Below are 20550 nucleotides of genomic sequence, written 5' to 3'. Positions count from 1 at the left end.
GAAATGATCACATTTTTAGTAGCTATTTGTTTTTAAATACACACACACACACACACACACCCTTTGTTACTAACTCAAATTAATTTTTGGACTGAACAGAGAGCTGTGAATAAGTGGCTCTGTTATGCAATGCATTTAAGATAAATCATCCATGGAATGAATATAATAGTTCGCCATTGATGATCTATTATTGATTTTCTTTCACACATTATGAACACAGTGTTACGGCATTTCAGTCATAAAAGCAACTTTAGCATCTTTCCAATGGCTGAAGGATTTTTATCCCCTCGCTGTGCCATACAGACCAGGATATTCCTGGTTCAATGCCCTCACTCTGTGCTGAATTTACTGATCTCAGCCTGGGCTACAGTAAGGATGCTGTAATTGACCTCAGTGGCCCTGGGCTAGCCAGGAAAAATATAAGCCAGGATTCTGCATTTGTACTCAACTCTGTTGTCACCCTCACGATAGATAACTGGCAAGGTTCATACTTGCATTGTGGCCATTTGGATGAGGACCTAGAGGGACAAACACTATCCTAACAGAACAGAAAAAGGAATCAAAATGCCTTTAGCAAAGGAGATGCTGAGAAAAAAATGGCATTTAGTAATAGTATGTAGATTTAGTACATTGTACAACATTAGTACATCCTGTACTTTTGCATTATACATTGTTTAATTTGTCTTTGTAACAGGGCGGTCAAGCTCATTCTATCACCAACCTACAACAGAACATTTTAAATTTGTTTTGATGATCAATCTTTAGCATAATTTAACTAAACATCTTTTAAAACTCCAGTCCCAAACTGGAGTCGGTGTCCACATCAAACGGTAAAGTATATCTTTCATCGCTGGTAGCCAAATTTCCTGTTGCAAGGCAAAAGGTGTTTTCCCAGGCCTTGGTGGATGTGTATTCAAAATGCCAATCTGTTTCTATTTCACCCATTTCAAGTCTCAGTTATCAGACTGACTGCGGAGAATGGAAATGTCACCTGGTACAACACAGAGTGTAATCCATCAGCTGAGACATAACTACTGCAATCGAGAAATCAGGGAGGGCTGGCAGTTCAGTAATAGTATTGGATCACTGTTAGAGAATAATGGTGACATGTCTGCTCGCAGTATCATAGTACAGTACTGCCTGTTCTTTCATCCATATCCTAATGGTTTAATCATAATATTTGAGCCCTAGCCATTAGGTATAATGCACCATCAATGAAGTAAAGTTAATTCATGCACGGCTGCATATAGTTTATAAGGAATTTAACAAAAAATGTTAACAGCGAAGAAACAACATTCTCACCAATGGCTACCAGTGACTTGCTCAAGGAAACACAATTCTATAAAATACTAACACTGACTTATCAGGTCGCTAATACTTCTTTTCTGAAAAACAGATCAACATTCGAGGAGTTTGATGAATAGAAATGCAAATAGATATTAAAATGTAAATTCGAAATCTGATAGGCAACACCATTTTGTTAGGAAAAAAACACTCGAGTCCAAAACGTGAACATCTTCCTTTCCAAAGCGAAAGGAAGATGATTCAAAATTTTCCAAAGTAATATGCGAGCAAAACAATACTTCGAATTACGATAGCACTGGCTGTCCTGTAAATATGAGAGAAGGAATAAAGAGTAAATGGATTCCCTTATAAAGTATATCAGTGTGTGATTACAATCTACAAGATTACTAAGATTAGAATCTACAGATCACAGCAGGAGCGAGACAGCACCACTGAACGGTTTAAAATTATATACGAAAAGATTTTAGGTAAAAATATCTTATCCTATGTTAGTTATACTCTTCAGGAAGAAGTCAAGTCTCATGGACAAATTCCTCCGACACTAATTGGGTGAAACTCTTCTGTCGAATTATAACATAATAGGTCTCGAAAGTTACCTGAGCATTAGCTTCCAAGTAATTGTATAAAACATTGACTGAGATTGTCAAATCTCCGGTATTAAAAGGATACTTTCGATTCCAGCCTTGAGATCCAAATTTTCGGCGCTCAGCAACACAGGCATGAAAATAGCAGAGCGAAAACAATATCGTCTTAAACTCGTGCTCACGAGAACATCGATCCAGAATATCCTGGGGTGAAAGGCACAGAGAATTAACTTACTAAGACTGTTCTAATTCTGCTCAAATTCACATTTCCATTTTGAAAAAAAGTTAAGGATCAATTTTTAAAAAAAAAATTGACTTTATATAATAATAGTAATTATCCTTGCTTTTGATATAGCGCCTTATTATGTCTTCGAGACAAAGTGAATTGACTGTATATTTTCTGGACTGCATATTTCTTTCTCCCTCGTAAAAATTTAAACTGACAGCAGAGAAGCATATTTGTTTATTGAAAAATAACCAGCTCAGCAATTTTTGGGCTCTTTTTGATCAGATATGTAAATCTACATCATTTCAATCAGATAAGCAGATTTGTACCAAGGGCAAAATTAAGGATGACGTATTCTTTTAATAGTAATTTGACTGGGTCATCCTCAAACATTTACACAATTCCAAATACCAAAATTGCACTGATTTGAAATAATTTAGAGACATATGGAAAAGGTTTTCAGTAAAAAAAACAGTGTACCGATGAAGGGTTAAAAAGGACTCAAATCTAAAACATAAAACCTCAAAATACAGCAAAAAAAAACCCCAAACATTAAAAAAAAACATAATTGCAAGGACCTTCTTTCCCCTCCAGCACAGCTCAAACCTGCACCAAAAATGCTAGGCAGATCTATTTAATGACATGATTTAGTGGTCTGTCTGAAACAAGTCCTTGTCCCCAATCCCCGATTGATTCAGCCTCTGCAATGTAACATTTTTAATTGCAAATCACTGCTTACGGTCTGGAGAAATATTGAAATGATTATCAACCGTACCTGATCAAAATTATCCAAAGCTGCATGAAGATTAGCCAGCATACCAGTTGGTGGTTCGTTGGTAATTTTAACTGAGTTTTCAAGGATTCCTTGTGGAATGATGTGCTCTTCATGGGTTGGAGCCGGTTCCACACTCATGAATACACGATAGTCTGGATGGCTTCCTTCACTGGACGTCTCGAGCAGCTGCTCTAAAGCACTGAGCCACTTAGCCACTAAGTGAATATTCTGAAAGGTATTTAAAAAATATATTTTTTTTGGCATGAGGTATTTCATATCCCCCCAAAAATCACATATTGCTGTTTAATTTTATAACAGCTGATGGCATCTCAGATACTGCACACATTTCTTTCTCGGCAACCCCCCAATTTAACAATTACATATTTTTAAATCATATACTTGTTGCTCTAATGATTGTAGTATACATATTTTTAAATCATATACTTGTTGCTCTAATGATTGTAGTATATATATATATATATAGTGCATATAGATATAACATACGTTGTGTGTATATATACATGTGTGTGTGTGTATGTGTTTTCATTCAGTCCAAGAACAAGTAGAAGGGTATATTTTTCAATAACGTACATCAAAAATTAAAGTTTGAACTAATATATATATATTTATTTATTGTTGTAATGTTATTTACGCTCCACGATTCTGTCAGAGTCTCGTAATAAGGTGTATTCTTAGAAGAGAGAATATGTATCACGGTGCAATAATTGCATTGACCGAGGAGTTGAACTTGCCTGCAGGATAACCCAATGTCCATCTTCTGAGGCCTTGGCCACAGCTTGTTCAGCTACAGTCTCTTGACCCTGCCCCAGTGAGACATTGTGAAGTTTCCCCGAGTCTATGGTGAAGCCGAGCTTTTTCCCTGTGTTAACGGAATTCAGAAATCAGCAAGTCTGAGATTTCTAAATTTCTAATATTACTGTATTCCAATGTGATAATATCCTTTCATATTATTCAGATCATGTATTAGGTCAAGATTAAGATCATCATTTGTTTTTAACACACGCACACTTGCAATTGACTTTTACCGGAACAAAAGAAATATGTCGTGATTCGCTGAAATCTTTACAAAATAACTGATGATATTAAAATTCCACGTTTGCTCCTGTAATATACTTACCTAATGTCTCCACATCTTTCAGTGGATCAACCCCAGGAGAGAGAATGAAGAAAATGGGAGATGCTGGACTACTTTCCTTAAATGATTTCCCAAACTCTGTCTGACGTCCTTCTGTGTATTTTGTCCCAAGCTTCTCCTCCACAAATTTTCTGTCAGAGTAGAATCTGTTAGACTCGGTCGTGATGATGTGGAGAAAGGCAATAACACAGACTTGCTGGTCCAATGGCCTGTTTCTGAGCTTTTTAACATTCTATGATTCTATTGATCGAGGCTCGAAAGCAATTGCGGCAATGCTATAAATTTCAAGGCCTGTAAATTCAGTCGAGTTTATTTAAATCAGCAACGCTAATTATGTGTCCCGGGTTAATGTGTGGTCCTTTTATCTATGACTTTTGGGAGACTTAATGCTCTAGGCCTCCATTCACAGCTACACTTGCACAAACAAATAATAAATCATAAAGACTACTGTGTGTAATATACGATCATGGAAAGCCAAATGCTTATGAACAGTTGTTTTATATTGAAGTGACTTATAAAGCTATTCAAAAATATTAATTCATATTCCTGAATGCCACTTATTCTATGATCAATACCTGCCCGCCAACCTCCTTTTAGAAAGATAATTATTTTGTGGAATGACGATGGTGTTGAGAGCGCTCATTTAAACAGCATTTTACAAGTGGGATTGCAACACCTGACTGCGTATGTAACGCGATCTGGTCGCAAAGCTCGCATCATAATCAGCTTCTGTAGAGAGCTTTTGTTTTTCCATTCTTGAGGGAACTTTTCTTTCTCCGGACACTCCGATTCAACCACTTTCTTCCAGGGTTTAGCCGAACCTTCAATATCCCTGTCCAGTCCACGGAATTCATCCGTGAAGCTCATTGTCTGAGGAGGGAACAGTAAAAAATAATAAATCTGTGTAATTACTGAGTAACACTTAAATTCCCAATTTATTGGTAGTTTCTTACCTCTTTTGAATCACCACGAGTCCAATAGATGGTTTCTGGAACTTTTATGATCTGTACTTACTCCATTTTTAAAAAATTTATTGACTGAAGTAAATAGATTTATTAGCTCTCGGAGAAGACTTATGATCTCTCAAATTTACAGTCACGGTTAGAAATAGATGAAATTTAACGTGCTACATTTTTTTTAAACAAACGTCCAAAAATGCATTGTTTGCGATTTCTGAAATGAATTTTTTCATATAATCCCGAATGTTAATATATATGTATACTAATTAGCAATTTTGAAAAGTTCTTGACGATCCTTAAAATGTTTATTTTTACCAAATAATTGAATAATGAAAGGGATTTTTTTAAAAAGAAGACACGATAACTATTTGGCAACTCAAAGAAGATAAACAAGCTGGAATAAATATATGAAATATCGATGTCATAATTTAACAACTGTTCATAAATCATTTACAGTTGCTATGCTTTACCAATATATTCAGTCTGCTTACCTTTACTGCACTCCACACTGTGTTTGACAGGAAGTCCACAGGACTATTGTAATTATGGTCAATATTAAATCTTAGCAAAAAATCAAGTTCACGAACATCTATTTCCTTGTTCAGAAGTAAGATCTAAACAATTAAAAATGAGATATTTTGTGTCACAATTTTGAATTGAATTGATATTTAATATTTCTTTATCACCGTTGCCAACATGCGGCGCAATCTTAAGATTTCTGCTAATGTTTTGTATATGTGAAATGAACAAAATATCAAAGCCAAACACATAGCAACAGATATTCATGAGCATGAAAACAAATCTGATTTGCAAGATTAGACCGCAGATAGTAATCAGTACAATATCAATGGGTAACAGATTAATTCAACATACCTGGAAAGCCATCTGAGCTGTAAAGGTAAGTTTATCCCTCTCAAACAACCCACGACTAATGTAAACAAATGTTGAGTATGTTATCTCATCAATTAGGTTAGTTACCCTCATCCTCACATCAGCAGATGTTTTGGCTTGCTGCACCACTTTGTGAAACACAACACCGTACGCCTAAAAATGAAATAAATCGCTATTTGTTCAAAGTACCTTTTTTTAAAAAAAAGAGCAAAAATATACATCGATAGAAAAACCATTGTGTAAGTGAACAGGAACCTTCAGTGAGAACTGGTACATAGGGTTGATCTTGTTGAGGTCACTCATGATGAAGTAGAGCAGCGATGCTCGAGCAGCCACAGCGCGATAGTGCTCACGAGCTTCATTGATTTTTACTTCATTAACTTTGGCTTCAAGAACCTATAGAGAAATCAAATGTAAAAAAAATATAAAAAGTTCGACGTGATACTGAAATGCCCACGTGAACAAAAATACGTTGGGTACGTTTTATACGTTAGGTAAGTTTTATACATCGAGCAAATTGTGCCGTGCAGTTCTGTAGCGCTTTGTAAGAAATGCTGCAAAAATAATCATTTTCTATAAATATTTTCCATGCGAAATATATTGATCAGATGTGGCAATGCTCTGCGCAACTGTTACATTTGCAATTCTAGGCTCGCAATATAAAACATCTTTCACGAACTTTGCTGCCGTACACATACAGTGGCTTTAGGTATTAACAAACCGTGAGCCAAATGTACATTGTAATAGGGGAAGGTATTGTAACTGATTGTCAATAATAGCATCTGAATTCTAGAGATTGCAAATTAAGCCAACACTGGGGAAGGTTCTTAACAGACAAGCAGAAAACTAAATGTATGTGTATGTTGACAAGATCTTTAGATTTAATATAACCTGCATCAGCATCAAGACAAGAGCCATGATGGCTGACTATTCCCATGGAGAAAGATCACTCGGCAGGATGCAAATTACAGAATATAATAATAAATATCTGCTACAATATGAGGTGAATGTGGAAGAATGAGTGTGTGGATGGATAAACTACGTACATATATGATTCACTTCTAAGCGGCATTAAAAGAAAAGGGGTACTCATGTTTTGCTGGGGATATGCTTGCAACAATACGACACTAAAGAATGTATCGCATATGTAATACCTTCAGCTCTATTTCAGCTGCCGTGAGCTTTGTGGTCTCGAGCTTTTCCACCAGTAACGTGTCTCCCAAGAAGTTGCTCTCTGCTGCCGAGAGTCGTGTGAGCAACTCGTCCTCCAGAAGCTTCAGCTCAATTTTGAAATCATTTTGTTGCTTGGTAAGTTCAGACTAACAAAAATGCTCAGTAATTAAAGTGCGGTTCTTTGATGCTGTTTCTAATAAACAGGCTAGCAATGCAACCATTTTCATCTCAGCAGTGGGTAAACAAATGACAGGAATGCAGTCTAGCCGCTCCAGATTTATTGTAGTAACTAAATGCTTTGCTATCGTACTTTCGTTGCAATAACCATTTGAGTACCGAACGACCTTTGCGTTTGTTGCAAGGCCAATACACACAAAACACATAAATACAGGCAAAGAAAATGTTTTCATTGAGATGGCAAGTACTCTATGCAACCTTTGAAGGAACAGGTATAAGAAAACACTTCATTTTCTCTGTTGTTTCTATTCAAAATCACTCAAAATACTATTCCAATTTTAAGATTCTACATAGACTCATTTTCACAAGCGACGTACATAGAGCTAAAGGGATTTCAGAAGTTACTGCAACTCATCTTTGGTTATGCATACATTTTAGTGGTATTTTACCACACTGTGATATTAGTGTGATTAACTGACTGCAGCCGCATTTTATTACACATCTAAGAAGCATATTTCAGTTAATATCTGGTTGCAAGAAGTGACATTTATATATTTTATATATACTGCTATATTTTAAAGCTACATCACCCCATGATTTGCTCTCCTTTCATTTCAAAGTATTTGGACCCAAAAAATGAACCTGAAAAATATTTTTATTCTAATTACTGGCGTCTGCAATTAATTAACTCCGTCTTTCTAGCACCTTGGGTTGTCCTCCCGATGTGAAAGGCGCTATACAAATGTAATTTTGTTGTTGTGTTGTATCGTACTTAATTTCACCCACGAAATATACAATCAATTCACTTTACAGTATATTCTGTGAAGTGCTTTGAGATGTCTAGAAAATGTGAAAAGCGCTATATCAAATGCAAGGATTATTATTATTATAATTACTGAGATATCAATGTCTTGCTTTTATTGGTCAGTTAGTTATGTAGTCAGGACCAAGGTCACTATTTGAAGCCAGTTAAAAAAAATTCCCACTTGACTGCGACAATTTTTCTTTTGTGTTCCCCTTCCCAAACTGTCCTGAGTGGTGTGGATTCTATGTTGGGAAAGAGCAGTACTTTTCCTGAGACAGTTGTGGGAGGTTGCATAAAGGTCCGATATGGAAACAGGCTATTCGGCCCAACTATTCCGTGCCAGTAAAAAAATACCAACTTTATTGTTTGCTACTCTGGAGGAACCGGATAATTATTTTGTTACTTGGGTAAAAGTCCTTTACTTTCATCTTGCACCATCATTAGCTTGTGTTACCGTCTTCCCAATTCTGCTGTCAAACTAAACAGAGTATTCCCTCTTCCCCCTACTGTTACCTATTCTAGTAATTATTTTCTGCTACTTATTCCACAGGGGGAGTTGAGCCATTGCGCTCTGATTGTGATATCCAATTCTCCGTGACCAAGGCCATAATTTAACTTCTGTATTTTTCAAAAACAATAAGATAGATAGCAGACCTTTCGGATAAAAAGTTGACTTCTCTAAAATTAAAGGCATTCTCCATAATCACATTTCAATTGCAGCATTAATGTAACAATGTGAAAGAAGTTTGTAATTCTCTGAAGACAGTAATGAGCACCCCATTTAGTTCCCATTTAACAAAAGCCGGAACTCTCCAACTCATTAGCTTTGATCAGGTTGAACACCTCACATAGATAATTTATCACAGATATACTTTTCTCCAAAAGACAGCATTAAACCTTCTAGCAACTAACTCATTAATAATTTTTATTATTAATTATGCATTAGCAACACACATACTTACTGAAATAAGTTTAAATTAGTCATTTTCTGACTATCTGAATTATTTTCCCAAGCCTAAAATAGTGTTATCCACCCACACCCCACCAACCATACAAAAGTAAGTTCGCAAACTCAAGAAACATCACTTTCTAGAGTACCAAAATGGTGCAAGAAAAATAAATGGCCTCAGAAAAGATGGGGAGACAGCCCTCCTTAAGTTACCTGGAATATAATAATAATACTTGCATTTGATACAGCGCCTTATCACATCTTTGAGACATCTCAAAGTGCTTCACAGAATATACTGTAAAATGAATTGACTGTATGTTTTGTGAGCGAAACAAAATATACAGTCAATAAAGAAGTATTACGTTACTTACAAAGGTCTAATTGTGCCCTGCAGCAAAAATATCAGTAAAAACATGGATTATATTGAGAAAAACAAATGAGGAGTCCAGTTTCTGGCTGAATTTTTGTGTTATTTAATATGAATGTGGTCTATAAAGACATAATTGTACAGTGTCCCTACATACTCCAAGGCAGACCAATATGGAGTGTATTAAGTGTTTGAGTATTTATTAATGTATTTTTTTGCATCTTTATTACTTTATAATGTTATTATTTTCTGCTGATTTCTGACACAATTTAAATTAACCACAGGATTTAATTCATTTACATTTTAGTTTGCGGCGTACACTGCTTAAGTCTCCTTACATCACTGAAAACTCGTGCTATCATCCATGACCGGCAAAACAAGACACACATGTTAAAAGCAAAAGTGGGTAAAAGTGAGAAACAATTATTATCTGATTAATGTACCAGAATTTAAATATGCATCTTAATAAGAAATTATAGAAGGTGCGTATGGAGTATTCAGTTGTAACCATGCATTTAAGAACCATTTCTTCAATCCTTACTAAATCCCCTGATCTCTCAAAGCTCAGTATACCAAGGATCGGATGAGCTAGTAATTCCAATCACCATATGATGTCTCATCTAATAAAGTCTTTTCAAATTAAAGACTCCGACTGTTTGTAAAAAAACACTTATTTCAAAAAGCAAGTCTGTGTTACCATTATGCATTTTTAATATACCATTTGTTTTTTCTACCTTTCAATTCTTTCATTGACTAATTTTAGCACGTTATCTACTGGATACATCAATTCCAGTTAATAGAGATTAAGGAATTTCAGCAGATAAAATGAATACAGTTACGTCTATCATACGAAATCCGAGTAAAGTACAGTGCCTAACTGCATGGTAATATGCTTTCACTAGTTCACTCGAATTTTCATCATATTCAATGCAAAACACTGCCAAAAAAAAACTCCTTTTGTATGGTTACTGGAACGATTGGTAAAATACACATGACTACATACCAACTATTCGCATAATGAAAGAAGTTCAATAGGTGGCACTTGAGATTTATGCTCTTAATGGCAACTTTTCAGTTTGAACCATAAGCACACCTAAGAGATCTTAATGTTCATATGTCAGGAAATAATACCATTCTTAGAAACAGACGTAGGCGGTATCGATAATTGATCAATGTCTAATCAAATTATGCAATTTCCAATGGTATTAAAGAACAAAAAGTTTGGATTTATCTTGTGTTTTAGCAGAAATCAGTTCATTCTTTGGAATAAATTATAGTATGTAAAGTTTTTAAAACAAATTACAGATGATAAGATATTTATAGAGAGGAAAGAACACAAAATACAGGTAAGGACATGCTAAAAATCTGAAATAAAAAAAATAATCAATCAGGATTTGAAAGAGAAAAAAATATCGGTCAGCATGTTGGGTAGACCCTTGGTGTTTTGAAATGCTGTTGAGAAAAGAGGGGCAAAGAGAATACCTTCAACTGCTCTAGATCAGGTCTTTCAAGGTCCACCACTTCTGCTAGTAGCTGGTCTTCCAAGCCATCGCGGGTGACAGTAAAGTTAATCAGTGTCGTCTGTGCCTGTATTTCAGGCTTGTAGTGGGGGCTAGCCAGCTTTGTATGTAGAATTAGGCGGAAATTGGGGTGGAACATACATTCTTTATCTCCAATTCTTATATACCTAGGAATATAAAATGAATGTTACAATTCTATGTTTAGATTATCCAAATATGGCACGCAAACTCGTGTATTTTCAGAATTATTAACATGTCAAGCTAATTTTACCTTCCTTTCTTAATAGTGTGTCTACCAAGTAATGGATCAAGCACAGGATCAATTGTCTCTTCTATATTCTCTATTAAAACAGGATTTCCCATAACAAGGGCTTGTTCCATAACATCCAGATACCTAGAGGAGATAGAAGCATTTAAAGATTATGAATGAATTAAACATAGCAAACTGCGTAGTTAAAAGAACTCTGAATTATAAGAATCAATGAAAACAGTGGAGTATCAGATATAGTATTCTGTTTTAAAATGAGGTTATCATGGGTAACGTTAGCATGGGTGTCTCAGTGGTTAGAGCGCTCGCCTCGCCTCGAGACTTGGGTTTGATTCCCGGCAGGGTGAAACCTTGGGCAAGTTTCCTTACTCCGCACACAGGCCTGATAATAAACCCTCAAGAAAACAAACAATAATAGATTGGTCACTTCAATCCACGACTGTTTGTGGGACACTGCTGTGCGCAATTGGCTGCCGCTTTTCGCCTACAAAATACACTGTTACTACACGTTACACTATATTCTGTGAAGCGCTTTGAGACGTCTCGAAGACGTGATGAGGGCCTATATCAAATGCAAGGATGATTATTATTAGAATCTTAATTTGGATTTGCTACGCATTAGCATAGCTATGTTCCTATGTGGGTTTGCAACATAAGGTAAGCAGATAAATATTAAAATTAATTGTATACTATGAATTTATAAAATTTTTTCCCATTGTGTGCGACACAAGTAATTGCTTCACAGGCCTCTCCTGTAGCATTATATCCGGATGGATCTTGGTCTTCTTTCGCTGAGCGATTTCCCATGTTCTTAAGACGACCAGCAGCCAAATTAATCGACAGAATTGACTTTGTGTCCACTTTTTATAAAATAGCTAATTATAGAACATGTCCACTTAAGTTGCGCTGTTTTTTCCATATAAGACACCTAATCTGTTGCCAATCTCCTGCATGCTCCCCACATCCTTTAATATTCCTTGTTTACCTAATTCCCTTTTAAAAGAATTGTCTCAATAACAGCTTCAGCCTTTAACTGTAATATCATTATCTTTATTATGACGTATACTATTCTAAAATATGAAAAAAAGGGACGAAACTGCAAAGACAGCCACAGGTTAGCTTTAAGATTTAAAAATTTATACTGATTTTTATCTAGAATTTCTAAAATACACAATTCCTTTTTTTTTTATTCGCGTGATTTCAATGTTGATGATAAATACAGCAAAAGAAAATTGAATTACAAAAACAATGGCTTGTCAGTTTCCAGTAAAATAATTTGATTTATCATAGCAAAAAATTATATGCATCTCCTATTTTCGCAAGTATACTTATGATAAGTTGCCGTCTCAACTATAATTCAACTTTATCAGACTAATCCTGTGGCCAGCTAACATTTCTGCTGTAAATAGTATAGATTTCTACTTGTGTTTAAATTATATTTTATTGTTGATCAACGTGCAACACATATTCTGGAATTGACGCATCTATGAATGCAATTAGTTAAGTAGTAAAGGAAGTTTGGATTCACCTAAAGGTCGGTAAAGCAGTTCAAATGAAGGGAAGATGGCAATCGCTTTCTTTGAAGCCCTGCATCTTAAAGGATAAACTTTGTATTTCTTTGTATTCATTGACTGGTTCCAGCTTTAAATATCTGCCCTTACCCTTTCTGACCCAAATTGATGACTTTCAGATCTGGGCCATATTTGCTTTTTATCCACTTGATTCCCTGCAGTTGAGGGTCAATCAAAAGAGGCCACCTCTCACAGTTGGAAAGAATGGTAGCATTTTCCGTGGACATTTTATCACTGGGTAGACCTTCATTGTTCCACCCTGCAATGGTTGCGTCATCTGTGAGCAAGGCGATAGAGTCCAAACCTTCGGTCATAAGGATAGGAACCTAACACAGGCATAGAATTCAGAAAGTCTTCAGCAACGTCTTACACGGTTCCAACAGTCGCTAAAGAAAACATGTCTGGCTGACATTAAAGCTGAGTAATCTTTAAGTACTAAATTTTAAACCATCAAAAATACTAAAATCCTGCGATCGAAACCTAATTGAAACGCTTCATCTCTTTGTGCTCTTTCGCTGTGTAGTCAGCCGTCTTGAATATGGTGCCTTTGATGCTAAGGTAGACTTAAGAAAATTAAAAGCATTTATTATGTTAAAACTATAGATCTGGATGGAACAGGCACTCAATTATTATTGGAGATTAAAACCTGTACCTTTTGGCTTCTCAGGTAAGGCATCCACATGTTCTGCAGGAGCTCATACCGATACCTCTTTGAAAAGGAGCCAGCATACGAAACGAAAGCTGCTGTTAAGAGAACGTCTCCACAGAGAGATTTTCCTTGTTCACGGTATTGTGCAACAGACTGAGCCCAACGAACGTTTTCTGACTACCACATGGAAACATTAAAACAGTTTAAGCATTAAGCGATTTTCACAAGGCAGAATTTGGAGAACAATGACGGGACGATTAAATCACACTGCACTGTTGATGGAAACAAAGCTGCACATGACACTGTGTATACACGGATTCTCACCTCCAGACCTTTCACTAATCTGTTAGCCAGTTCAATCGTCGTGTTGGTTCCCTTCACTTCATCGTGACATCGGACTTTCTCAGAGGTGGCTTTCTCAAATACGTCCGTCAAGGCCGTCAAGTTTCTATCCAATTCCTTTTAATATTAATGAAAAAGAATTTGAATTAAAACAAAAAGTTTTTGGGAGATTTTGCTACAGCAAAGAGGACACGTGCATTTGGGTTGAATTGAATGCTAGGATGTGGATTCCTGATCTCTGTGTTGCTTATCAATAGGAATGGGCCTATTAAGGACTCAGTACTTAAGCCACAGAAAAGATAGGAATCAGAAATGAAAATCAGAATATTCCTTTGGGCTTCCCTATGACTAGTTATGGTAAAATAATAATAATAATAATGATAATCCTTGCATTTGACTTTTCAAAGCACTTTGAAATGGTTAAGTTGGAAACTAAAGGTGAAAATAAAATAAATTACAACCAAAAAGAAACATTCATTAATTGTGTGGTAAATTTCAATAAATAATCTGTAACATGTACTAAATGTTTTGAAGTTTATACAAATGAGTTAGAGACTAATCTATTTGTTATTAATCCCAATAGCCCAACCCCTTCCTGTCGTTAATGAGTTTATTCTGGGATTGTGATCAATTAATTAATTAATTAATTGCGGCTGAGTTTGTCAACATGCTTCAGACAACGTTTGTGACTAAAATTACAACTGGTTTTCCTGCACACATGAAGGCAACCCAAATAGGTGTTTGTGAGCCAATAGTTATAGACACAAAAGAACAGCACATTCTCACCAAAATGTGATCACAGGCATCAAATCATCTGAGAAACACAGCTCAGTAACATATTACTATACTCAGTAATAACATAGATTGCACAGTAATCTATACTATGCCCTTCCGCACACAGCTTAAATAAAATAACTCAGATATCCAGGTAATTGAAACCTGGTATAGAACCATTTGTTCAATAATATGAAATAAACAGTTAAAACGCCTTTAATTACCGATCGCCATGAAATTATAAAACCATCAGCAAAATAAAATTGCAAAAGGCAAACATCCCACTGACTCTCACCCACACACACACGCACCACACACATTCCATCATTCTTTAATGACCCCTAGTCAACTGATGATGTAACGCACACTGCAATGATGACCGACACTAACCATATTTATGACATTCCATGGTACTCCATTCTGTGAAAGTGAAAAAGCAACACACACGCAAAGACCAAAATGTCACTGCTAAATTGCAATCCATTTCAAGTTTTAACTTGATCATATCAGTATTAATTAAAAAAAGTTAATAACTTACACACTGCAATTATCTTGGCCCACAAGCATTTTCACCTCAGTTACCTCCATTAAATTTGTTATGCACTGTTTCATGCAATGCGAAGCCAAGCACACTACGGGAAGAATATGGTCATGTAACCAATGCATTTTCCATTGCAGAATAGGTCTGCCGATACCAAAAGGCTGCATCGTACCACCATAAAGGACAAGACAGCTGTAAGAATCAACTGTCAAACAGTTAACTGTTTAACAAAAAAAGTAAACCGTGCCCATTAAAGCCGAGAAAAGATTAGAAAAGGGTAATTTTATATGCAAATAAAGCTCTTCAAAGGTAAGCCTGACAAGAAAAAAAATCTATTTTGAAAAAAAATGACATTACAAATGCATTAGAATTTCTGAATAGGGTTTAAACTGACTTAAACTTATGAAACACCTGCTAACAAGCGTGTATTGGAAGACAAAGCATTACTCTGACCGCTAGATACTGAAACATAGCACTAATTTGGGCAAGTGTCTAAGTCTGTTGCACTCAGAAAGCACAGCAGTCAATTAAATTCCCTTTCTTGTGAATTTAGTTAGTGTGCGGCCAAATATTATCTGTATTGCTTAGGAAGTTATCCTTTAAATAATTGCACACGCTTTCCATTGTCCCACGTGTTGTTGAAATAACACGTGGTGTATAGATTAAATACCGTTCGTTTTCTGAATTGCACACTATTTCTTTAATTCTGTCGTTTAAAACCCAGATGACGTTTGAATAAAAAGATTTGATATTAAAATAGCATTTTAAAATTTAAATGGACCGAGCTGTAACTTTTATATTAAACCGAGACAATGCTGCCTTGGCCTTGTTTGTCCCCCTCCACCCAAATATCAAAAATTAAAATGCGAAAAAAAATCTGTACAATGCAAAAATATTTCCTTTGCCCGTAAACCCGAGCCGTCTGAGAATGAACGCAGATGCATATTGTGATGTTTGCAGATAATTTCAAAGTAACTGCATTTTCTCTCTGAATCTCTTTGTATTTGAAGTGCTGCCCTTTTCAAAACAAGTGAAAGTTCAATCAAGTTTTGGTGCCATGATGATCAAACAGTGTCACATCACTATGGCAATGTCTGGCAGGGCCACAAATGCAGATCAGCTTTAATTGTACTAGGCCTTATTACTCGTGCATGTCAATCAGAACCTATGAATTGAAGAAAATTTGCTCTGTTCATTCTGTTAAATGATGTATCCAATTAAACCTGTTAGAATTCATGATCTTCAGTCAAGGTTAAATGAAAGTAGTTACTCCTGTCAGCTATGTGATTAAATGCTGCCTACATCAGGCACATTTATGTGCGAAATTAAAATTTTGGTCTAAAGCATGAATCTTTATGCATGCCAGTTAATTATCTTGCAGTCCTTCTACATATTAAATGCCCAGTACATTTGTTCTTAATCATCAGACGCAATTTAAAATACACTTCATACCCAGTATTTAAGTAGATTCCTCCATGTTAATGAATTCTGTTATAGCTTAAAATCCTTTATTCTGTCCATAGGTTTGCACGTTGCTAGGTTACTATAGTATAGATTAGGAACATTCAAAAGTATAGGAAACATTCACCATGTGGAACTAAAAAAAAAATCTTTAAAATATTGGGGAAATCTTTAAAAAAAATCCCGTTTGATACAGGTTATGTAACGATCCATGATTTTTAATATAATAGAACAGAGTCATGCAATTCTAATATTCTAATATTCAGGGAACTGTGAAACTATTTATCCTTTTAACATTACAGTTATAATCTGAAGATTCTTTGTGTTAACAATAAATTTGTTAAACAAGAATATGTTTTGGTTTGTGCCCAAACTATTAGCAGCGAAAGCAGTTTCTTTTTCTGAGGAGAGACATAGTTGTTAAGATGATTTTTTGGGGGTGGGGGTAGCAATAAACACAAAGGCTATTCGATATGAAATTCATCTGCTGTTATTTAATTTTTAAAAATATTTGGGTTAACTTATTTTCAACTGGATTCACAGCTGGTACAGATGCAGAAGAGTTAAATGATTAGCATATTGCTTCCGTCCCATAACACTGGTCGACATTTTATCTTTTAATTACCCATTAGGTAACAGCCCCCAATTCTCCTTGGGCAGCAGGTTGGAATTGCTTATCTCGTAGAAATCTCCAACAATGCCATTAATGACAGCACTTGGTTTTCTGTCAGGATGGGTTGTACTTTGGTACGGAATGAAAAATCTCTACCAGTCAAATCCCACCCCTTCCCTTCGCACAAATGAACGAGGTGGGCAAGCTTACCAGCAGAAACAGTTTGAATGCGATTGGCTTGCAAACCCTGTGGAGAACGCAAACTCCATTTACAGGCACATTTCTCTCGCACCCCCCCCGCCCCCCCCCCCCCCCCCCCCCGCCCCCCCAACAAACTGTACAGTCAATTCACTTTACAGTATATTCTGTGAAGTGCTTTGAGATGTTTCGAAGACGTGATAAGGCTCGATATCAAATGCAAGGATTATTACCTCAATCTATTGACCTTCAGATAGCTGGCAAGTTCTGGTATGTTCCAAGGCTCCTGGATCCAGCCAGTTTTCAAACTCACCCAATCACACTAACATTAACACTTACATTACAGACATTTGATGTCTTAAAACAAATGCCTACAAACAATTTTAAGTAATTTCCTTGTTGACTTCTGCTCATTCATTTCCCCTGCTAACTCTATTCTATTTCGCTTTTATTTTGGCTTTGCTTTGAGTTGGGTTTTTTTTCGAACGAACGTCATCTATTTCTAAAACAAAAGATAAATCTGAAACACATAGGTGTAAGTACAACCCAGCCTCGCACTTTGGCAATAGGCATTTCCTCAGGATCGCACTCAGGAATGCAGAGGAGAAAGTTGTAAGGTTCAATTCCTCATCTTATGTGAATTTGTGCATCTCAACTAGTAGGGTGTCATGATACAATTCACCTTATAGTGCTCCTGAACCAGGAGTTAGGGCTTTCGGAATTCTATTTAGGTTGGTAAAACGTAAATAGCCATTCAGCAAAAGCAGCTTGAAACACATAAATACCTTACACTGAGTCGTTAACAAGGTCATTTTGAACACATCACTAAAAAAATACTCCGTTGTGATAGCCACCTGACAAACAAGAAATTTACATATAACTTAAGACTGAAGGTTTTTTTTCTAAAAAAATTTTTTTACATCTGTTTTGAGTTGATTTATACAGTATTTTTATGTTGTGCGTTTTTCTGAAATCTTCTTGTGAACAATTTATTTAACGGACAACAAATATCAATGATTTAATATTGCAAAGAGGTGTCCAATCGTATCGTTTCTGAGATCTCTGGTAATAGAGTTCAGATCTACAGACTACAAGTTAATTTATGGCTTCACAGTAGATAATTCAAATATAGACAATGCGTGGATTCAGAAACAAACATCACCAGGGTTACTTGGTAATTATTACTTTGGTGAAATTGCCACATCAGAACCATTAAAATAATCTGTCAAACTCGAAATAAATTAAATAAAATGGTGTAGGAAAGCAAAATAGTTTGGGCAGAGGTGAAGTCAAATTCACAGTACTTACTGCCAGCTTTTTTCTTATGACCTCAAGTTTCTCAGCAGCAACAGCTAGGTCAGAATTGGCTTGAAGAAGTGCTTTACGTTTGACTTCCACTTCACAGTAAACCTGTCAGTGCATTAGCATATTTATAATTAACATTATACAATTTATCAATGACAGCTGAGGCAAGCAACACCAAGGAGGTAAAGCGAAAAGATTTATTTGACATAAGCGTGTGACTTGAGAACCTGGAAGAGGCAAGTTATAAAATGCCGTGTAGTAACAGAGTGCGCCTACTGTAGATTTATTTTCTACAGCTGCGTGAAACCTTCCCTCATTTCTCTCATTTCATGATCATCCTCTCCTTGCATTCATTCCTGGTTTGGAAGATCAGGATAGTTTGGTATTTCCATAGATGTTGTCAATACTCCCATTTTGTCAACCCTACCAGGAGACATACTTGACTGGTGCGAGAGAACTCATTGTCTCATTCAAAATTGGCAAATTCACTTGCAAGGGGAAGAAGAACAACAACAACAACAGAATTACATTTATAGAGCGCCTTTCATGTCGGGAGGATGTCCTAAGGCCCTGGAAAATCAGGGGTCAGGACCCGAGCATGGGGGACATGAGGAGGGGTGGGGTAGGGGTGAGGGAAGGCAGAGAGGTGAGAGGGCGACTGAAGGCACGATTGAAGAGGAGGGTCTTGAGACCGGCCTTGAAGGAGGCAAGGGAGGAAGCGAGGTGAAGGGACCGTGGGATGGAGTTTCAGAGTTTGGGGGCAGAGAGGCTGAAAGTCCGGCCACCGATGGGAGGGCAGGTCGGACGGGAGACATGGAGCAGGCCAGAGCCCGATGAACGGAGGGAGTGGGAAGGTTGGTAGGGAGTCAGCAGGTCAGAGAGGTAGGAGGGAGCAAGACCATGGATGGCCTTGAAAGTGAAGATGAGGATCTTGAATTCGATCCTCTGAGGGATGGGGAGCCAGTGGAGTCGGGTGAGTGTGGGAGTTTTGGATGATCCGCAGCTTGTGAAGGGAAGAGTTGGGAAGTCCGATGAGGAAGGAGTTTCCATAATCAAACCTTGATGTAACGAATGCGTGGGTGAGGGTTTCGGCAGCCTGAGGGGTGAGGCAGTGGCAGAGTCTGGCAATGTTGCGGAGCTGGTGGTAGGCAGTACTGGTTATGGCGCGGATGTGGGGGAGAAATGACAGTTCATGGTCAAACAAGATACCCAGGTTCATCCTGGCTTAATGAGGTTGCGTGTGCAGCCATGGAGGCTGATGCTGTCAGCGCCTGAAGTGTGGAGGCGCTGGTGCGAGCCAATTAGGAGAGCCTTGGTCTTGCTGACGTTGAGTTGGAAAAAGTTGTCCCTCATCCAAGACTTGATGTCCTGCCGTCAGGACAGCAGTGGTCCTGGAGTTGAGGGTGGAGGCAGAAAGATAGAGTTGGGTGTCATCCGCATACATTGGAAATTAACCCCGTGTCTGCGGATAATGTCACCAGGGAGGAGCATGGAGAGGGTGAAGTGGAGCGGACCGAGGACAGGGCCCTGAGGAATGCCACATGAGATGGTGCGGGGGCTGGAGGAGAAGCCGTTTGCTAAGACGAAGCGGAAGCATTTTGAAAGGTAGGACCTGGACCAGTCAAGGACAGAACCTTGAAGGTTAAGGTGGGAGGAGAGCCGGTGGCCAGCACGGAAACCCTGTGGCCAGCACGGAAACCCAATTGGAGGGGCGCTTGAAGGGAGTAGGAGGAGAGGAAAGAGTGAAGCTGGGAGGCAACGGCTCTCTCAAGGATCTTAGACAGAAAAGGGAGGGGGAAGATGGGCCGGTAACTGGATAGCTGTGATGGGTCAAGGGAAGGTTTCTTCAAGGTGGGGGTGATAGTGGCTGCTTTGAGGCGGGAAGGAACAGTGCCAGATGATAGGGAGAGGTTGTTGTCGGTGAGTAGTGGGGCAAGGAGG

The 20550-nt window shown here is 37.3% G+C and overlaps 1 protein-coding gene across 1 annotated transcript in view; it reads right to left on the bottom strand.

Annotated features, from left to right (window-relative positions):
* The window catches only part of LOC103176578 (dynein axonemal heavy chain 11-like), a 91469-nt gene that overhangs the window by 7877 nt on the left and 63042 nt on the right, over positions 1-20550 (bottom strand). The window contains exons 61-75 of the mRNA XM_007890210.2: positions 18613-18714; positions 13700-13834; positions 13379-13552; positions 12817-13052; positions 11159-11281; positions 10850-11054; positions 7051-7215; positions 6152-6292; positions 5879-6049; positions 5497-5619; positions 4723-4916; positions 4029-4177; positions 3643-3770; positions 2891-3118; positions 1902-2093 (exon numbers count right to left, since the gene is read on the bottom strand). Coding sequence (XP_007888401.2) covers positions 1902-2093; positions 2891-3118; positions 3643-3770; positions 4029-4177; positions 4723-4916; positions 5497-5619; positions 5879-6049; positions 6152-6292; positions 7051-7215; positions 10850-11054; positions 11159-11281; positions 12817-13052; positions 13379-13552; positions 13700-13834; positions 18613-18714 — 2466 coding nt within the window. The remainder of the gene's footprint in view (positions 1-1901; positions 2094-2890; positions 3119-3642; positions 3771-4028; positions 4178-4722; positions 4917-5496; positions 5620-5878; positions 6050-6151; positions 6293-7050; positions 7216-10849; positions 11055-11158; positions 11282-12816; positions 13053-13378; positions 13553-13699; positions 13835-18612; positions 18715-20550) is intronic.

The sequence above is a fragment of the Callorhinchus milii genome, unplaced genomic scaffold, assembly GCF_018977255.1.
Source record: "Callorhinchus milii isolate IMCB2004 unplaced genomic scaffold, IMCB_Cmil_1.0 Scaffold6, whole genome shotgun sequence".
Lineage (NCBI taxonomy): Eukaryota > Metazoa > Chordata > Chondrichthyes > Chimaeriformes > Callorhinchidae > Callorhinchus > Callorhinchus milii.
This window is presented reverse-complemented; position numbering and strand designations above follow the sequence as displayed.